General features: G+C 42.1%; 1 protein-coding gene across 1 annotated transcript in view; it reads right to left on the reverse strand.

Moving 5' to 3' along the window:
* The window catches only part of CACNA1D (calcium voltage-gated channel subunit alpha1 D), a 462,312-nt gene that overhangs the window by 79,048 nt on the left and 361,398 nt on the right, over positions 1-21,866 (reverse strand). Inside the window, exons 31-32 of the mRNA XM_040359270.1 lie at positions 2,401-2,529; positions 1,098-1,163 (exon numbers count right to left, since the gene is read on the reverse strand). Of these exons, the coding sequence (XP_040215204.1) occupies positions 1,098-1,163; positions 2,401-2,529 (195 nt within the window). The remainder of the gene's footprint in view (positions 1-1,097; positions 1,164-2,400; positions 2,530-21,866) is intronic.

A 21,866-nucleotide genomic window follows, 5' to 3' on the forward strand; every position in this document is an offset into this window, starting at 1 on the left:
ATTATTCGCAAATACAGTGCAAGATAAAAAGTTGCAATGACCGCCACTTTATTCCCTAGGGTGTCTGCTAAAAAAAAACATATATAATGTTTGGGGTTTTGAGTAATTTTCTAGCAAAAGAATGATGATTTGTACATGTAGGAGAGAAGTGCCAGAATAGGCCCAGTATGGAGGTGGGTTTTAAAGCCCTGTATTGAAGTGGTTAAGTATTTTTCAAACAGTTGATTTGGCCACACCTAATGTTTTTGCCATCTCTCTGATGGGTTTGTTTTGTTATTTCAGCCTAATGGTGGCTTGCTTCACTGATAGTGACAGCTCTTTGGATCTCATATTGAGAGTTGACAGCAACAGATTCCAAATGCAAATAGCACACTTGAAATTAACTCTGGACCTTTTATCTGCTCCTTCTAAATGTGATAATGAGGGAATGACACACACCTGGCCATGGAACAGCTGAGCAGCCAATTGTCCCATTACTTTTGGTCCCTTAAAAAATGGGAGGCACATATACAAACTATTGTAATTCCTACACCGTTCACCTGATTTGGATGTAAATATCCTCAAATTAAAGCGGAAAGTCTGCAGTTAAAGCACATCTTATTTGTTTCATTTCAAATCCAATGTGGTGGTGGTGTATAGAGCAAAAAAGATTAGAATTGTGTCGATGTCCCAATATTTATGGACCTCACTGTATTGTTGCTGGTCCGGGCCTATTGTTTCTTGGGTGGATATATTGTTTCTAGGGGCTCCATTGTTGCTGGGGATACTATTGTTGTGGGCTGCCGGGGATCTATTAAACTGCTTTTTTTGTTATCATTAGAAAGTCCTATACATATTACTTAGCACCACAAAATGATACCTGGTTCTTTATTCACTAAAAGGGGTGGTACTGGGAGGTGGGTGGAGGACAGGGACAGGGGGTGCGCTTAAAGATGGATGGGGGCAAAGACAAGGGGTAACTTGGAGTGAGGAGGGAGCACCTGTACCTACTCTCTGAAAAAAAGATTATATATATATATATAAATTATTATTATTATCACGTGAGCCTCTTTATCTAACAAGAACGTAACATTTGACAGCAATACGGAGAGCCTTACCTGCATGCCAATTACAGCATAGATAAAAAACAGCATTGCTATAAGCAGGGCAACATACGGCAAAGCCTATGAAAAAATTTAGAATTAAAAAAAAGTTAAAACCACAATATCCTTTTATACAAAATTCGTTGAAAAAAGAAGAAAAGCCACAAAATAAAACAATTGTCTAAACTTGATTCTTTAGGCCCCTTGCACACTGGGGCGTTTTTCATGCGGGACAGCGCTAAAAATAGCGCTGCTATACCGCATGAAAAATCATGCCCTGCAGTGTTCAATGTGAAAGCCCGAAGGCTTTCACATTGAAGCGGTGCGCTAGCAGGAGCGCACCAAAAGTCCTGCTAGCCGCATCTATACCGCAGTATAGGAGCGGTGTGTTCACCGCTCCTATACCGCGCCTTCCCATTGGAATCAATGGGAAAGCGTGGTAATACCGCGGTATTAACCCTTTTTCGGCCGCTAGCGGGGGTTAAAACCTCACCGCTAGCGCCCGAATATCGCGGTAAATACGACGGTATAGCCGCGCTACAAATAGCGCGGCTATACCATCACCGCGGCTGCACGCCTCAGTGTGAAAGCAGCCTTATCAGTCAGGTAATGTGACAAATCCCCTTTGAGACTTTCTTGAGCAATGCTAGGGAAAGTACTTAAGCAGGCCATACACGGTCGAATTTCGAATTAATTTTCATTTCAAAATCAGAAAGTTTTTTTTTTTTGTGATCCGATGATGCCACCATTAAGTTTCAAAATCCGGGAATTTTCTTTTCTTGCACATGCACATTTTTTTTCTATTACATTTCTCGCACGATTCTCCCATCATTGATTAGAAAATCGTTTGTTTTTCAAAAAATTTCCAACATGTCCAATTCCTCAAATTTGATTGCCGCACGAAAATCGGCTGTTGCTGCGACCCGCTAACAGTGCTAAATACGTACAAAAAATCTTTGATAGGATTTTCGAAAGAAAATTATTTCGAAATTCGAACCGTGTATGGCTGGCTTTATGCCTTTCCGTTTTTTATTTTTATACACATATATCATGTATATAATCTAATTGGTACATGCAAATGTTTTCACAACTTTGTCTCTATGAGAATGTGTAAATATATATGTACATGAAAGCAGCCATATTTGCTTATTACAGATGCAAATTCTACTTCCCGATTTGCAGTGGTGCATAATGGTTGCATTTCACTGCTCCTTCTTACACAGACCATAAAACGGGGGGGGGGGCACTCTAACAGCACATAGATATATAGATATTATTATTTCATGCAGACCAGTGATCACAACTACTCAGAACATACCTGGAAAGACTTTATAAATGTCCACAGCAACGTTCGAATGCCTTCACCCCTGCTTAGAAGTTTCACAAGTCGCATGACTCGGAAGAGTCGGAAGAACGTGATTGAGATACGAGCACTGTCTTCTGAGCTCTGAAAGGCATCATGCAAATCAAGCCGGGGCAAAGGAGTAGGTGGGCAGACAGTACATGGGACAGAGCACAGATATAATGTTGAGCAAGAGACAGACCATGTTATGTCTGGGGTAGACAACCTCATCATCTGTGCTGAACTGCAAACCCATCTTTTTTAGACCAGTTTGAATGGAATATAGTACAGCAGCAGGTAAGATGGTCTAGCCTGTTTTTTTTTTTTTTTTTTTATCTTAGCCTTTCCATTAGTTAAAGCACAGCAGTATATTACTTAGTGTGCAAAAAGCCTGCCAAGTCGTGCCGGTGATAGGCACTGAAGCTGCACATGCTCAGACAGACTTGGCTTCCAGCTGCATTCCAGGAACACGCACATGCATTTCTCAGCCTTGATTCTCACTGAGCTAAATGAAATAAGGGCCAGTGTACCCAATTCAAACTTTTTTTTTCCTAGACTAAATGATAAAACAGGGCAAGCTGGCAGGAAATGATACAGGATAAAGGCAAGTAGAGGTCAATCCACTCCGGGCACTACTTATCTTACCGGGTCCCCAGTGGGGCCTTGTTCTGTTGGCATAGGCTTTAAGAAATCAAGAACATTAGATATTAAAAAAAATTCCAGGAGGAACATGAAAAAGAACACTGGATATGGAGGCAGCAACGTCTCATGAGCAGAACTTTCTACTGGGTTTGGACCATATGATTAAATGGTTGATGTTGCGCCAAATAAGGTTTAAAAAAATATGCCATATAAAAATATGAAGGGTAATAACAAAAAAGGGACTAAAAATTGTGTTTTAAATATTGTTTTTTTCATAATGTTGGGAAATCAGTTGTCAGAATGAAAATGCTACTAATCTGATCAGCTTTTGTACTTTTACTAATTCTCTCATTCCTTTAAGCTTGTGCAAGTAAAAACTATCCACTATGCCCAACATTCTGACAAACCCCCCGATTTGGGCTTGTTGCCAGGAAGGAGCCGCAATCACTGTGCTAACTACAGAATGCATGGCCCCTGAGGGCTCTGAGCAAACCTATACTCAAATGATAACTAAAGCCGGTCATAGACGGTTTGTACCATGTATGGGCAAGAGATCGATCAACTTAGGTACAACCAGCCTACCATATTTTAAATGAGAACATTGCTAGCAGCTGTTTTATATATATATATATAATCACCGTGTTATCCCTTTCCGGAGAACGCAATGGTTCGGCGGTGGGTTGGGGGCCAGTGTTGATGGGAGAATTTAGCAAATTTCTTTCAGGAAAGAAATTTGCTCCGTTTATGGCCACCCCAAAAGTCTTGCTGGGTCATGTGATCTTTGCTGACGGGCATCAGAGTTAACCTGGGTGGCTCAACGACTGCCACTTGACAAAATGCCTAGTTTCTTGGTTATAGTGACCTTCCTATGAGGGATCCAGGGCAGCATTTTCTCAATGATAGGTAGGTATTTTAGCCTTTTATTAGTCAATATTAATTCAGCCAAGCAATATTGTTAAAACTAATCTTAATTTTAATGGCCATGGCAACCTAGCAAAGGCTTGTAAATACTCACCTGTTTCCACACACTGCTCCCTTGTTGTCCAGATTTTCATTCTCTTCTTCCCCTAGCTTTATATTCTAATCTATGATCACAAACGGGAGCGACCCACTGAAGGGGTATCCCTATATAAAGTTAAAGAATTTGGATTACTGGGGTTGATTTACTAAAAATCTGGTTCAGCTCTGCATAGAAACCAATCAGCTTCCATTTTTCTTTTTATGTAAGCCTAATTAAACAAGCTGAAGTTGGAAGCTGATTGGCTTCCATGCACAGCTGCACCAGATGTTGCACTCTCCAGTTTTAGCAAATCAACCCCACTACGTATCTAGAGATAATATTCAGAGAAATTGACAAATTAATAAGATATTTTTATATATATATATATATAAATTAACTTATAATTAACCCTCTATTATAAGTGTTGAGACATGGTCATTTATTGATGTCACAGAAAATTTTGATGCCCATAAGCATTCCAAATCACTATAAAAAAGAATTTGAAAACTCGATCAACACACCAAAACCTTTGATGCCCACAGGACCAGCTTGAAGGGCGTTATGGACAGGCTCTCCAGCACGATTGATCATTCCCTGTGCTAGCTGTGTCTCTTAAATTTCTATGATGGAGTACTGTAATTATTACTCTGTGGGCTTTGAAACACTCAATTGTAATCACTCTTTGAAAATAAACTGGCAGTTAATTCAAGTGTTGTCTCTGGAACGTTATGTTTGGTTCCACAAGAAAAACGTAAAAAATATGAAATAAATGTAAATAATTATACACCTAGGGTCTCTTCACCAATCCCAATGGAAGCACTGATCATGTTGCAATGCCTTGTTGTCGTTCCTAAATAAACAGATATTGTACATGCCACACCTGACCAACTCATGCCACATGCAACATTTCCATGTACGTAATTCTACAAACTTCAGATTGTCTTATATAGCAATGTCAATGTATAGTAATACACGTATACATTCAAAGGGATTTAAGAGAAAAGTGGGCAAAATGTAGACATTACATAACAGGAGGGAAACCTGCAGATTGTACAGATGGAGGAAAACTTTAAGATAAAAATGTGGCATCCTTGAGGGATCCTAATCTTACCGTGGGTGGCCCAGTTGGGTCAATTTCTGGTGGCTTTGGAAAAATTAAAAGGATTGTAAGTTGAAGGCAAGTCATATAGTTTAAGTTATGATATGGATGCTACTCCTTGCTTCTGGTGCTGAAACCAGCAAGATCTAATGACATGAACATGGAATACATGACTAGGTCATGCAGCTATTCTTAGTGTAGACACTTTCTTATCTATTTATCCTATGTTTTTTTGATCCATATTTAAACTCCTGCATCATGCAAACTCAGGGAGACCATTCCCATTGTTCTTATAGTTTTTACTGTAGTGGTTTTGACTTCTTAAACCAGTAATCAATCAACAGCCTAGACTTGAATGACTTTTTCAACTTAAAGTGAATCTGCCATGAGAGAAGAACATGGGACTGTACTTGCTGCAGGGATTAGAACACTTGACAGTTTTATTGCTGTCCGTTCCCTCCGTTAAGGAAAGTCATACTCTCTATTTGTCCTGTTTACCATTATATTCGAAAGTGAAAGTAAAAGTAAAAGAAAATCCCAAATGTTTCCAGAAAACTAATAGAGAGGAAATCTTCCAATGGGGACACTAGTTCTTGGTGACATGTAGGTCCAAAAGGAATACCCTCAAAGTGGAGCTTCACCCAGAAGGGGAAATTATGCTTACCTGCCTCCTCCCCCCCTCCAGTGCCACATTTGGCACCTTTTGGGGGGGTGGGGGGGAACAGGTATCTGGTTTTGACAGGTCCCCGTCCCCACTTCCAAGAGACCTCGCCGCCGCCTGGCCATTCAGAAAGCACAGCATGCTTTGAACATGCGCAGCAGGGAACCGGCTGTGAAGTTGCAAGGCTTTACTGCTGGTTTACAGGCAATGGTGGCGGCAGCACCTGAGAGCCAGTGGAAACGTCGACTGGGGTGCTGGAATTGCTAGATTCCAGGACAAGAATGTGTCCCAATATTAAAAGTCAACAACTACAGTACAGTATTTGTAGCTGTTGGCTTTTAATTTTTTCGTAAGGGGGGGGGGGGGCTGTTCCTTCTCTTTAATTTGCAGGCATTTCCTCTCACTTAATGTTTGGCTATGGGACAGGAAGTGAAGGGAAATTTACGCATAGGTACACAAATGGCAAAAAAAAAAAATCATGACAGGAGTTATAAAACTCCCTTGATTTTATCATAATGAAAAAAAAAATGTTGCCTTTATTTCTAGTTGAAGTCACAGACCCGGAGGCTTCATGATGGAAATAATTGTTAAATAGGTGTTAGAATTCTCGATGTTTACAATTTATAGCATTGATGCTTTAATAGCATGACAGCCAGGGAACTAGCACTCTTAAAAGGAGGGTATAGCAATGATATCCTCCATTGATCTCTCATGATGGGTTAACTTTAAGAATATGTAATGATGTCCAACATAATATCACTTTAGACAAAGCTAACAAGACTGGCCCGAAACCACGAAAAATAACAAATGTATTTGGTTAGTAATATATATCTTGGTGTGGATAAACTGATTTAGCAACATTTACGGTACTTTGCGATATTTTAGCCATTTTTGCATTGTTCAAAAAGACACATTACATTTTCTAAAGGGCATATTTTACCATCTATTTAGGTTAATGACGGCTCTATAAAAGAAAAGAAAACCATGTTTAAAAAAAAAGAAGGAAGAAAGAACACCAATTGAAAAACAGAAACATACAGAAGCAGCCACCACTGAAAGGGCTGATTGGAACCACCTCATTTGGAAATATTCTTAGATGAAGTCGGTATGATAGAATCATAAGTCAGTTTATCGTTACCATGTTGTGAAGTTAATGAATACCAACAATTAAAATCTCCTTGTGTGGATGCACCACCTATGCAACATAATTACCACTGTGACAGTACCTTGTTGGGCGGTGGAGTGTGAACCAGCTATGAGTAGCAATGCTGCAATGGTAAACTGAGCTCCTCATGTGCCAAGCCTACTCCGATGTGAGGGTAGAGCGGATGGTATGCAGAGCCGGGTGGAGGGTCGGTTGTATAATCTAAAGCTCCGGTGATGAGTGGCCGGGTGGCCATGGAAAGAAGAGGAACCAATGGACAGCTGGAAACACCGCTTGCAAGGACTGGCAGGTGAAAGCGCCCGAGCGTAACGGCCTACTTTTAGGGAACACTGATCCAGAACGAGGCTTGGAACACAGGGTGTTGGATAAAGCACAAGTCGAGGAGAAAAGAGGAAGCAGGTGGCTGTTGTTGTGACATCGCATTTTGGGCGTGGCCCTTCTTCGAGTCAAGATGACTGCTGGTCCCGGCAAGCAGCATTTCCAGCTGTCCATCAGCTCCTCTTCCTTCCACGGCCATCCCGCCACTCATCACTGGAGCTTCGGTTGATGCAATCTGCTCTCCCCTTACATCGGAGTAGGCTTGGCACATGAGGAGCCCAGTTTACCATCGCAGCATTGCTACTCCTAGCTGGTTCACACTCCACCACCCAACAAGGTACTGTCACAGCGCTAATTATGTTGCATAGCTGGTGCATCCACACAAGGAGATTTTAATTGTTGGCATTCATTAACTCCACAACATGGCAACAATAAACTGACTTATGATTTTATCATACTGACTTCATCTTAGAATTTTTTTTTTCCATATGAGTTGGGTCCGATCAGCGCTTTCAGTTGTGGTTGCTTCTGTATGTTTGTGCCTCTTCCACACCTCTCTTGGTGTGCCTATCCACACAGCTGCTCCTTGGTCTCCCATAGGATATCACACACTGGTAGAGGTAAAAATCCTTTTCCCAGTCCCCTGGCGCCAGACTTCTTATTTTTTTTTTGTTAGATTGAAAAACAGTCAACTCTGAAATGTAACAATTCTAGTAAGACATCATGTCCACCTAAACAAATATGTAATAGAACTCCATCTATGTAGGGGATCCACTAACAGAAATAGCAGTGCCCTGCACAAGGCAGATTGGTTCTTTACAAAAGCATAAAGCTAATTAAAGGAACAGACAGTAAATGCCTAATGTATGTGGCGCCAGGAAAAGAGGTCATGAACCCAGCAAAAAGGCCAAGCTCAAATGTAATGTAATATGATGTTCCAGTATGAATTGCACAGTTTTTTAATTGACTTACTGTATATGCTTACCGGTCATTTCTGACCTACTTAAAGCTCACCTGTGTCCAGAATATAGATATGATTGTATTTACGCACATATTCTTAAAACTATAAAATATCTTTAGGAATGGTTCACACCAGCAGCAACTAGTGTGTTCTGCAGTGTACATAGGTCTAATGGGCTGATTACAGCACTTAAAACTGATTACTTTTTTGGAATATAACAGTGGTATCCCATTGATGTTTATTTGCCGCAGAGTGTTGCAATTAAGTGTATTGTGTTGTGACGTACTGCAGTGAACAAAAGTACTGCAGCACCAACTTTTTTCAGTGTTCACCACTACAATCCAGTGGTGTCAACTGAACAAATAGGACTGTTTGGCCCCGTACACACGAGAGGATCGATCCGCTGGAATTGATCCGCGGACCGGTTTCAGTGGATAGATCCCCTGGTGTGTACAATCCAGCGGATATTTTTCCGCGGATTTTTGTCCCCGGGGATGGATTTCCAGCGGATCAAAATTTCTTAACATGCTAAGAAATCGATCCGCTGGAATCCAGTCCAACGGATTGATCCGCTGGTCTGTACAGACTCACCGGATCAATCCGTCCGAATCCATCTCTCGCATGCTTCGTAATGATTCGACGCATACGTGGAAGTCCTTATATCACAGCGTCGCGCACGTCGCCGCGTCATCATCGCGGCGACGGCGCGACACGTCACCGCGGACAGAATTGCGTGGGGATTTTGATCTCATGGTTAGTACAACCATGAGATCAAAATCCGCCAGAGGATTTATCCGCGGAAACGGACCTCCGGACCGTTTCCGCGGATAAATCCTCTCGTGTGTACTAGGCCTTTGCCTTGCCAAGGAAATTTGTCTTGTCTATGCATTGGGACTGGCAGGGAAAGGCTCCCCAGCACAGTTCAATGTACCCAGTGTGATTGGGCCCATTAACCCCTCACTGACCTATGTAGCTAAAAACACAACTGAGAAATTCATCTGAAATCACAGCTCCTCTCCCCTTATTTTCTCAGGCAGCAGAGATGTGGCAGCCTACCAGCCTTCCATTGTAGTCAAGCAACAGGTCTTTGTAAATGGTTAGAACTAGCAGACCCAAATTCAGAGTCTCCATTTTAATTTCTGAGGATGAATTTCTCCACAGTGTCTTCATCTGGTCTGGTAGAACTTGTTTTAAAGTTTTTTTTTGCTGCTTGTTAGGAACATGTAAATACTTTAAAGAGACATAGTTACTTTGTCCATTACTCCCCTATGATTAAGTCCTAGTGGGCGGGGTGAAATGCATCAGGGGTGTAGTTTTGTGGAGCCATGTAGGCTAAGGCCGCTCTTTATCATTTACCCACCCCCTGGATTGGTATTAGGAAAAGCCTGGGACACTGCGATGTGCTTTCACCTATACTTTGAGCAGCGCCAAAAGCAATTAATCTGAGGACCTTGATGTTAAGTGGTGGCTCTGGGAACCCTAATAAAAGGGGGGGGTATTTGGATTTGGGGCCTTGATGTTAGGGAGGTAGCTTTGGGCATTCTGATGTTAGAAGGATGGCTGTGTAAACCCTGATGTAAGGGGGGGGGGGGGGGAACTCTGGGAACCCTGATGTAAAGAGAGTAGCTTAGGGTACTCTGATGAAAGGGGGGTAACTCTTGGGGGGGGGCTCTGATGTAAGGAGGGGGGCTCTGGGGACCTTGATGTAAGGGAGCTAGGGCTCTAGGGACCCTGATGTAAGGGGAAGAACCTTGGGGACCTTGATGTAAGCGGGAACTGTGGTGACCCTGATGTAAGAGGGGATTGATGGGGACCAACAAATTCAATTTCCCAACAGTTGCTTGTTTTAGTTTTTTTTTTTTTAAAGGTGGGCGCAGAAAGACAAAGTAATCACTTTTTGTGTGCAGAAAAGTATTTGTGATGGAAACTTTTTTTTTTTTTTTAATGATTTTTAGTTCCGAGGTTTATTTTTATCTGTAAGACTATCACTTGTGACATGGAAAGTAGGAATATTTTGTGGGCACAAGGAGTCAGACTTTGGTATACAGTATGTGTGTGCAGTAGATACAGTGGCTAAGCACAAATTATGTTTAAGCAAACCCCTTTTAGCCCCTTCAACTCACTCGCTCTACTGTTGTGACAAGCAGCCAGCTGGCAGAGATTTGGGGAAGGGGGGTTTGTGTTAGTAAAGGGGAGATCATTTTTGCTAGAGGGAAGAATTTGGGGGGGATTTGTGCTGGGATGGAAGATGGGGGGGAGGGGGGATTTGTGCTGGAGGGGATGGGGAGGGAGAGGATCTGTGCCAAGCTGAGGGGATATGGGGGGTGGAAGAGCATTTGTGCTGGGGGGTGGTATTTGTGGTGGGAGCTGATATGGGGAGGGGGATTTTTTCTGATAGGGTAAAGTGGGGGAGAGTATTACTTGAGGGAGGCATATTGCATAGGTTTGCATAGGACTCCTGCACTCTTTTCATTTTGTGCTCCCTACCCCTACTGTGCATTATACACTCCTGACCCTGCTCTCTGTGTCTTATGTACTCCTAAACCCGACACTTCCTGCAGCCCTCTGTGTGTTATCTACTCCTGACCCTTGCCCTGTGTGCATTGTACACCACAAACCGCTACAGTCCGTCTCTTGAACATTATATGCTTCTCATCAAACAGTTTATTGTTTCTCGGTCTATTTTCAGTGTGTACAAAATTATAAGTAATACAAGGGGCTTTTTCTTTTTTACTGATTGTCCTACGATTTATATGTGTCTATGAGACTCTTGCATATAACAAAGCAATCAAAGCATTTTTTATAGGTATAAGGAAGACTGTTTTTTTGTTTAACCATGACCCTTAAGCCTGTCCTACTGTTAACAGTTTGACTGCAACCACAATTTAACCGCACACATTCATCACTGTGGTACGCTATACTTGCAACAGGTCACTTATCCCAAACTGTCCCGCATTCTCAAGTACTAAGTTGAGAGGTATGAACAGATATTGAGTTGAGTGGCCTTATTCCTTAGAGGACAATAGAGGATGTCATTGGAAATTTAAATGTATGACAGTGCTCAGGATTTTGGGGATCGATGCAACCTTCATTTGGCCACATCTTCCACAACTATGGTATATCTTAGGCCTCGTACACACGACCGAGTTTCTCGGCAAAAACCAGCAAGAAACTTGCTGGGAGATATTTTTTTGCTGAGGAAACCGGTCGTGTGTACATTTTCTTCAAGGAAACTTTCGAGAAACTCGACGAGCCAAAAAGAGAGCATGTTCTCTATTTCCTCGACGGGAATGGGGAAACTTGCCTTGTCGAGTTCTTCGACAGCCTAACAAGGAACTCAACGAGGAAAACGATGTGTTTCGCCCGTCGAGTTCCTTGGTCGTGTGTACGAGGCTTTATAATAGGTGAATAACTTTTGCTCTGAAAGTCAGAGACAGCCTATGCACAGAAACCGCAAGTCTTAAAACTAAACTCCACTATGGCTCTGAAAGATTAGGATGAGAAATACTGGAAAATATGGACGTTATGGTTTATAAAGACCAAATTCATCTAGCATTTTAATAGAGAAATGTACCCTGAGCCTTTGACTCATATCATTTGTTTGTGGAACTGGTTTTGAATGAAGAGAGAGGATGGGGGCATCTATATATCTCCCCCCCCTCCCCCGCTGTCTTCCTACCCCTGCTTACTCTTCTATTCCCTCTCTCTATATTATCTCAATGATCCCAATTTTCCAATTTACCTGGTAAAGGTGTGTATTTCTGTCCATCCAGTCCTGAGATTTACAAAGCCCAGTCAGACGGTGCAGTATAGTTTCTGATCTGACTTTTACCCTGCGGTTCTACAATAAAGCTAGATCACCTCCCTGGCCCCAGCCTGTGATTGGACAGTGAAGGAACAGCAGGGGACATGAGATAATCTTTGCAGAAGTGGGTGCACCTGTTTGTACTACTAGTACTGCCCCTCTGTCTCAGAGTACTCCTGTAAAGGGGAATAGTGGATATCAATTAAAATCAATTACCTTCACTAGTTGCATTTACAAATATATTTCATTTTATAAATATATAACTGTATTAACCTTGGGCCGGATTCATAAAGAAGATACGACGGCGTATCTCCTGATATGCCGTCTTATCTCTGAGTCCGTCCGGTCGTATCTATGCGCCTGATTCATAGAATCAGGTTACGCATAGATCTCCCTAAGATCCGACAGGTCTTAGGGAGATCTTAGGCTGCAATTCTAGGCCGGCCGCTAGGTGGCGATTCCATTGCGGTCGGCGTAGAATATGCAAATGAGTCGTTACGCCGATTCAAGAACGTACGCTTGCCCGTCGCAGTAAATTTACGCCGTTTCCGTAAGAGATATGCGGCGTAAAGATAAAGCTGCCCCCTAGGTGGCGTAGCCAATGTTAAGTATGGCCGTCGTTCCCGCGTCGAAATTTGAAAATTTAACGTCGTTTGCGTAAGTTGTCCGTGAATGGCGCTGGACGCCATTTACGCTAACGTCGAAACCAATGACGTCCTTGCGACGTCATTTAGCGCAATGCACATCGGGAAATTTTAGGGACGGTGCATGCGCAGTACGATCGGCGCGGGAACGCGCCTAATTTAAATGATCCACGCCCCCTACCCGGCTCATTTGAATTAGGCGGGCTTGCGCCGGGCGGATTTACGCTACGCCGCTGCAACTTTACAGGCAAGTGCTTTGTGAATCAAGCACTTGCCCGTAAAACTTGCGGCGGTGTAGCGTAAATGTGATACGTTACGCCGCCGCAGATTTATGCGCTTATACGTGAATCTGGCCCCTTGTTTTTATTATTGCTGCCCAGAGTTCACCCCATGTCTAGCCCTGTCAATTTCAAAGCCTGTATGCTTCTGTTTATTGGTCTATATAACAAAACATTGGCTTACAATAATTGTTTGTGACAGGTACCCTTTCCAAAAAAAGAAAGATTAACAGAGAAAAAAAGGTTATTAGTAATGTGAATTAGTGGAGAGTGTGAAAGCAGTTAATGTGCCATTAAAGCCCGGCACTCAGTGCCTTGTGGGGTTAGCTATATTCATCACTCATGTTACATACTTGCCTGTAGAAATTTCTAGGGATAAAATAAACACAAGAAGGTTAGAAGGTTTTTAGAATTGTGTCTATTCTACTAATAAAGTGCATTGATTTTATAAACTGGCCACAATCTGATTGTAACATTTCTGTGCAATCACCTTTAAAATTACAAAAACAATATAATATGACATTCTTTTAAAAAGAGATACTGTCATCTTGTCTATGATGGAAAAAGTGACAGCGTCTCTGCAAAGGGCTCCCTGACCCACTTATACACGCCTTACCAGCACTCCCCATCAGCTCCTTCTTCCTTCTCCATAGATATTCACAATAGCCAGGATTTCCAGGTATGGAGCAGCATGTGACATCCTCTATGACAGTGCTCAGGATTTTGGGGATTGGCCACAAAAAATGTCACATGACTGGTGGAGTGACTTCACTGTTCTTCCAGGTCACCAACACCATCTGTTTCTGTGGCGGCTCCAGAGGAGGAAGAATAGTGAGAGATTGCTGGTAGATGAGAATAAAGGGGTCAGGAGAGGGCCATGGCAAGGACAATGTCACTTTACCCAATATGACCAGGTGACATTGGCTCTTTAATTAGAGTGGTTGTAAAACTCAGGCATGAAATATAAAGAAAGAATGTCCCTCTATAGTGTGTCCCATTTAAGAGCACTAAGGGGGTTATTTACAAAAGGCAAAGCCACTTTGCACTACAAGTGAAAACTACAAGTGCAAAGTGCACTTGAAATTGCACTGAAAGTGCAGTCGCTGTAGATATGAGGGGCACATGGAAGGAAAATAAAAAACAGCATTTTAGCTTGCATATGATTGGATGATAACATCAGCAGAGCTTCCCTTAATTTCAGATCTACCCCTCAGATTTACAGCAACCGCACTTCCAAGTGCACTTTCAGTGCAATTTCAAGTGCACTTTGCACTTGTAGGGCCAAATCTTCAAAAGAGATACGCAGGCGGAACTGCTGTTCAGCCTGCGTATCTCTGTGCCTAACTTTGGAAACGATCCTCAAAAGGATTTTTCCAAAGTTAGGCAGAAGATCTGACATCTGTAAGACACTTACACTGTCAGATCTTAGGATGCAGTACCGCATCCGCCGCTGGGGGCATTTCTCATTGAAATGCCGCTTTGCGTATGCAAATGAGGACTTAAGCAGATCCACAAAGCTTTTAAGCTTTGTGTTTTCTGCGTAAGTTCCGATTTGCTTGCGCAAAATTAGGGCTGGTTTTACAATGTGTAAAGTTAGTACACCATGTAAAACCAGACCTTTTTTTCGATCGCCGAAATTTTTTTTTAAATTTGAATTTTTTTTCCCGGAGCGTATTTTTTTTTTCACCCGTCGCAACTTTATTGTCCCGTCGCAATCCACAAAGCCCGGCGTAAATTACATTCGCGCGCTGCACGTCGGGAAAATGACGTCACACGCATGCGCAGTACGGCCGGCGCGGGAGCGCGCCTCATTTAAATTGTAATCGCCCCCCGGAGAGGAGGACCGCCTTGCGACGGAGGCACTTAAGTTACACGGCGTGTAATTTCTAGGTAAGTGCTTTGAAGATCGGGCACTTAGGTAGAAATTTAGGTAGAGCATCAATCTAATGTTAAAAAACTTTTTTCGGATGAACTCCCGCTTTAAGAGAAAAAAAGGTGACAGGTGACCTCCACTAGATTGACAACCTCAGCTTGCCGCGTGCCTTGTGAAAGGGGAGGGGGGGGGGTCCCTTGCCTCCAATCAGGTCTCAGAGCTATGCAGAGTGTAGTTGCAGCTTTTTTTTTTGACAAGCTTTATAAATTAATCTCTACTGATGGATGTAGAGAAGAGAAGACTGCAGACAGTTTCCTTTTATGCAGGATTTGTTTTATCTCTGTGTATCACCCAAGGCCACTCACTTCACTGGTTATATGCAAGGGTTTACAGCCACTTTAATCAATTTAGTGTATAATTAATAAGGCTGACCTTGAACTACGTAGTTAATGGTAAGTCTAAAGGTGATTGTTACAACATAACTGTCAGTTTTACATTTAAATGGGGTTCTATGATCATGACCAAAGCATCATACAAGGTGATATCTGGTTGTCAAAGTAATTATATTTGTTAGGTCTTATGTGACATGTGATCTGTGACATGCATTATTATTACAGGGGTCCTGGTGATGTGTGTTCCCAACATTATGCATATAAAACCTTCATTTCCCATTCACTGGGATCCAGACTGGTGATGTTATACACTCTATTTTATCAGTATTTATGTATTAAATAAATGTCTCTCTTTCTCTTTTGATACCGATTATGATAGTATATTAGGGCTCCACTTAGTAAGAGAAGTTTGGTAGTATTTAGAAAAAAAAAAGCACAGTTTATGAAGTTATAGCCCAACTCTGGCCAAATATTATCAAAATAATCTAAAATCTGACCTTCCCAACCGGATCCTTTGTTAGAAACAATACAATCCTGGCATAGCTACCATTTATTTGGTGGATACAAGTACTAAATAGGCCTATCCTGGCTTCTGTTAAGAGTTACAGAGCCAGAGAAGACAGCGAGCGGGCAGGTAGGGGTATTTTGTTGCATGTCTCTTCTGCAATGAAAGCCTGCTTGCTCGCTGTTTGTCACAGTGTACTTTAAATGTACTTGCTTCTAAAGTAACATTTTTGCAGGATTTATTATCTCTTATTTGTAAATTTTAATGATCAGAAATGTTTACTTTAAAACTTATCAGAATGAACAACATTCTTTGCAGAGAAGGATAACTTTAGTTGCTTACAAAAATTTGATTTTCCATTGTCAAGTGTTATGTTTTCCTTTGAATTTTTTCTTTTTTCTATGGTGCAATATCACATGAAAGCAAATTTAAAATAAGCCTTTAGATAAAAAATACCCTTTAACACTAATGTATACTGTACATTTCCACCTTGACTTATGCCCCCTCAACTGAATGCTGATCTGTTGAAATCAACAAGAAATCCTTCACATTTGTCAGGTCTATGCACTGCAAGGAGTAAAGGATAGAGCTCACCAGGTGATTGCAGCACTTGGGATTTGGACTGCAGAAGTACAGTAAATATCACTCTGCAGGAATTATTTCATTTAAACCAGACTCTGAAGCCAGTGAGATACTAACACAAACAGTGACATCTAGTGGCTAAATAAGGTAATGATTTGATGAGCAAGACGGACACTTCAAAGCATACACATACTTAGGTGGATTCAGAAAGACTTAGGCGGGCGTATCAGTAGATACGCCGGCCTAAGTCTGAATTTGCACCGGCGCTAATTTAATCGTATTCTGGAAAACAGATACACTTAAATTAGGCTCAGATACGAGCGGTGTAAGTGTCTTACACCGTCGTATCCTAAAGTGTAATTTTTAGGCTGAGCGCTAGGTAGCGCTTCCATTGCGGTCGGCGTAAAATATGTAAATCACTAGATATGCCTATTCACGAACGTACGCCCGGCCGACGCAGTACAGATACGCCGTTTACGTAACGCATTATCAGGCCTAAAGTTATTCCATCAAATAGCTGGAATAGTAATGTTAAGTATGGCCGCCGTTCCCGCGTCGAAATTCGAAAATTTTACGTCGTTTGCGTCCACGTAGAAACCAATAGGACCGTGCGGCGTACTTTGCCGCAATGCACACTGGGATATGTAGGCGGACGGCACATGCGCCGTTCGTAAAATATGTCAATCACGTAAGGTCACCCCCCATTACCATAAAACACGCCCCCTCAGCTAAATTTGAATTAGGAGCCATTACGCCCGCCCTATTTACGCTACGCCGCCGTAACTTAGCAGGCAAGTACTTTGTGAATCATGTACTTGCCTCGCTAACTTACGGCGGCGTAGTGTAAACACGATACACTATGCTGCCGCAAAGTTAGGGCGGGCTTTCTGAATCCAGCTAACTGTATGTACTCTCCTACCAAGCCTCTCAGTTACACAGACCCTGAAGAATTAATGTGCAAAACAAAGTTATCGTTTAAGAACACTTAATTGTTTTTTAACCAGTACTTTTCCTTTTCAACAGGGTAAGATAACAAGCCTGATAACTTAATGTGTGGATGAGAAGTATGTACTAAGTAATTTAAAATTTTTGGTAATTTAAAAGTACTCCTTATTTATTAGGGGTTTGTACTCCGACCAAAAAGAGGTAAAATTAAGGAAAAAGGGACAAAGATTTCCTTCTAAAAGAGGGAATATCTCTTGAAAAGATGAATATATGGAACCTATGAAATATTATTTAAAAAAAAAATCACAATATAATGTAATATCAGTATGCAGAAAACATGCAGTAACGTGTATTTAAATCATGTTTTTTGTGTTCAATACATTTTTATTAGTTTCCAAAGTAGAAGGCATTTCCATAAAAGAACAAAAACTGACAGCGCTACCACCCTGCACTCCTATCCTGTTGGTGTCCCGCTCAAAGCCTCTGCAAGCCATAAGTATGCAACAGTGAAAGGAGTCGGCTGCTCCATAGGTTAACCTGGCAAGCTGCCGGTACTTTAAATAATTTCCATAAAAGGTATAAATCTTTATATTGTTTTAAATCATGTTTATACATAACGTGTTGCATTGATTACTTATACACTCCTGGCTCAGTAACAAAGCATACTGTTTATAGCCCCCAGCTGATATTTAAATGTGATATCCACTTTGAGGCCGCGTTCACACTGCTGCATAGAGCTGCTCACAGCAGGGGTCCAGTGTGTTCCTGTTCACCGTTTCAGGTCTGAATCTTTGGCTGAAATGGACCAGAAGACGCACAGGACTCATGTGCAATTCGCACCAGAGATGTGTGAACCAGCTCCATAGAGAGTCGGTCACAATCTCTTGACATGCGAATTGGATGCAGGGAAATCTACATCCAAATCGCAATAGTGTGAACCCGGCCTTAAGCTATCCTGATAATTATGATTACTATATATTTTCGTATGACAATAGATATGCTCAGCCACTAAAAGTTTGTGATTCTGCTACACCTCATATATCAAAATGTCAATATGTTTGGGAGGGATTTATCAACAGTCAAAATTCAGCCAATCAGCTTCTATCTTTATCTTATTCAGTTAAAGTGTTACTTTACCCAGTAATATGAAAATAGTTAATCCGCCCTGTATACAGCGCTCCCAAAAATGCCCCTGCCCATTGAAATGAATCCGAATCGCCTGAAAAGTGCTTCGGAAGCACCGCAACTCAAGCGTTTGTAACCCCTTCTTCAGCCACTAGTGGGGGTTAAAAGCAAATGAGCGGCGCTTTAACTCTAGCGCACAGGCGGCCCCAGTGTAAAAGGGGTCTTACTGCTTTCTGGGGCTCCTTTATATTATTTTCCCCTTACTTCCTGTCCTGCAGATAACATAATACCAGATAAGAAATAGTGGAAGTCAACAACCGGAGCATAAACAGAAAAAATATATATTTTCTTCAGTAGAGCAGGGAAAAGCGAACCCCCTCCCCGTCAGAATTTCATTTCTGTCTGTGTCCCAGTTGCACATTAACATGCAAAATATTGTGTGTATCAATTCACCGCAACCGAACGGCCATGTGTAAAGGGGGCCTTAGGCCCCTTTCACACTGGGTCGCCCGAGCATTCGCACTAAAGAGCCGCTCGTTTTAGTGAAGCTTTACTGATGTTTAAGAAGCACTTTTTGGCAGCTAATGGGGCGTTTTTAACCCCATCCATTGCAATATATATGTATACACCGGTCCAAAACTGCCCCAAAGATGCTTCTTGCAGGACTTTTTTTGACGTTCCGCAAGCGCACCGCCCCAGTGTGAAAGCATTCATTCCAATGAATGGTAGACAGTTTTCAGGCGCTTTGCAGGCGTTATTTCTAGTGCTAAAATGTATGAAACCTGCCTCAGTTTGAAAGGGGTCTAAGGCTAGGTTCCCACTGCTGCGAATTCAAAATCGCAGTAAAATCTCGATTCTACGGCTGCGTTTTTGCTGCGAATTTGCCGTGATTCGCGGCCGCGATTTCAGGGAATGCCAGTCTAGAGCTGAATTCGCATCGCACACGGATCAAACTCGCACAGGACCCTTTTCTCCCCACAGCTTATATTCGCAACGCATTGATGTGAACGGCACTAATGTTAAACTATGTAATTTAAATGATTTGAGAAATCGCAACGGCAAAATTTGCAATAGAATTTACAGCAGTGTGAACCTAGCCTAAGGCCCCATACACACGAGAGGATTTATCCGCAGATACGGTCCAGCGGACCGTTTCCACGGATAAATCCTCTCAAAGATTTCCGCTGATTTCGATGGGATGGAGTGTACACACCATCGCATTGAAATCCGCGCGGAAATCCTCTGCCGATGACGTGTCGCGCCGTCGCCGCGATTATGACGCGGCGACGGGCGCGACGCTGTCATATAAGGAATTCCACGCATGCGTCAAATCATTACGACGCGTGCGGGGAATCCCTTTGGACGAATGGATCCGGTAAGTCTGTACAGACGAGCGGATCCATCCGTTGGAATGGATTCCAGCAGATGGATATGTTGTGCAGCACAGCAAATATCCGATCTGCTGGAATCCATCCCAGAGGAGATTTCTCCGCGGAAACAGATCCGCTGGCGTGTACACACCATAGGATCTATCCGCAGAAACCGATTTGCTGGGATTTATCTGCGGATGGATTCTATCGTGTGTACGGGGCCTTAGGCTTGGTTCACACCTAAACCGGCCATGCAAAGACTGAGTGAACTTCTCTCCCTTTTATCTGCTTTCATTTTTATATTGCCCACACCTGTTACTTGCCCCAGGAAAGATTAAAGGGGCATCACATGCTTGAAACAATCTTATTTATCCACAATTTTGAAAGGGTGCCAAGAATTTTGACCAGACCATTTTTGGAATTTTGTGTGACATTATGTCCAATTTGCTTTTTCCCCCTCACTTTTTTTGTTTTGTTCTAATACACACAAAGGGAGTAAACATGTGTATAGCAAAACATGTGTTACTTGAAAAACTTTTCTGTAAGAAATACTTGATTTTCTGGAAAAATTACTGGAGTGCCAACAATTTCGGCCATGACTGTATGTGTCAGTCCAGCAGGCCCTCGTTCTACATAAGCATTGATAACCTCTAAAAGGTCAGATCTATGCTGGAAACACAGGTGACCAGTTTTCCGTGATTCGATTTTTTACATCATCTTTTAAATCGATAGCTTCTTAAAAAAAAGATCTTTTAGCTAGACACATAGGGTCAGATTCACATAGAGATACGACGGTGTATCTCCTGATACACCGTCGTATCTCAGAGTTGCGTCGGTCGTATCTATGCGACTGATTCATAGAATCAGTTACGCATAGATATGTCTAAGATCCGACAGGTGTAACTGTGTTACACCGTCGGATCTTAACTGCAATTTTAAAATGGCCGCTGGGGGCGTTCTCGCTGATTTACGGCGAGAATATGTAAATCAGCGAGATCTACGCGGGCCCCGACGCAGTCACTTTACGCCGTTTACATAAGGGTTTTCCCGGCATATAGTTACCCCTGCTTCTATGAGGCGCAGCCAATGTTAAGTATGGCCGTCGTTCCCGCGACAAAATTTTAATTTTTTACGTCGTTTTCCTAAGTCGTTCGCGAATAGGGATTTGCAGAAATGACGCTCACGTCGGCTTCATTGACGTTTTCCGACGTGAGTTGGAGCATGCGCACTGGGCTATTTTTTCGGCCGGCGCATGCGCAGTTCGATCGGCGCGGGGGCGCGCTTAATTTAAATACAAGCCGCCCCCTTTGAATTACGTGGCCTTACGCCGGGCCATTTACACTACGCCGCCGCAAATTACGGAGCAAGTGCTTTAAGTTGCAGCGGCGTAGTGTAAATGGCTTACTCTACGCCGCCGCGGATTCTATGTGAATCTGGCCCATTCAGTTCTAATTTCTTATGCTATTTAATGGTCTCCACCTGGTTAAAAACATACAACAATCAAAACACAGGTTTTTATTCATTTGGAAGTGACACATAATTATAAAGTTAGGATGGAAAAGCCCATTGGTTAAAAAGGTTCATTTGATCTACAATTTAAATGCTTAATTCAATGAAGGAACAATAAAAATTGCTTCAGTTTCAATGTGATCACTAAAAAGAAATCTAAATGACAGCTTGCCATACCAATTTTTAAAAGATTTGACAGTCACAACAATAATTATCTCCATCATTAATAATATGTATGATCAGTAAAAGCAAAATATATGTGTATCTAGCCATGGACTCGAAGCTGTTTGAAAATGAACAAGCATAGTTATATCAGGGAACAGCATGGACACACAAGACAGAACTTTTACTTAGTAGAACTATTTACTTACATTTACTTCTGTTATGGCAATATCTACGACGCTACCGACAACAATTAAGGCATCAAAAGTGTTCCAAGCGTCAGTGAAATAGTGCTGTTAGTAACAAGTAAGGACAGAACAAGACAAGAGAGGAATAAGAAGACAGCAGAGAAATGCTAGGTGGGGCTACACCTCATTTAGCTTCATAGACAATGACCCTTTAATAA

This window comes from Rana temporaria, chromosome 7, assembly GCF_905171775.1.
Source record: "Rana temporaria chromosome 7, aRanTem1.1, whole genome shotgun sequence".
Classification (NCBI taxonomy): domain Eukaryota; kingdom Metazoa; phylum Chordata; class Amphibia; order Anura; family Ranidae; genus Rana; species Rana temporaria.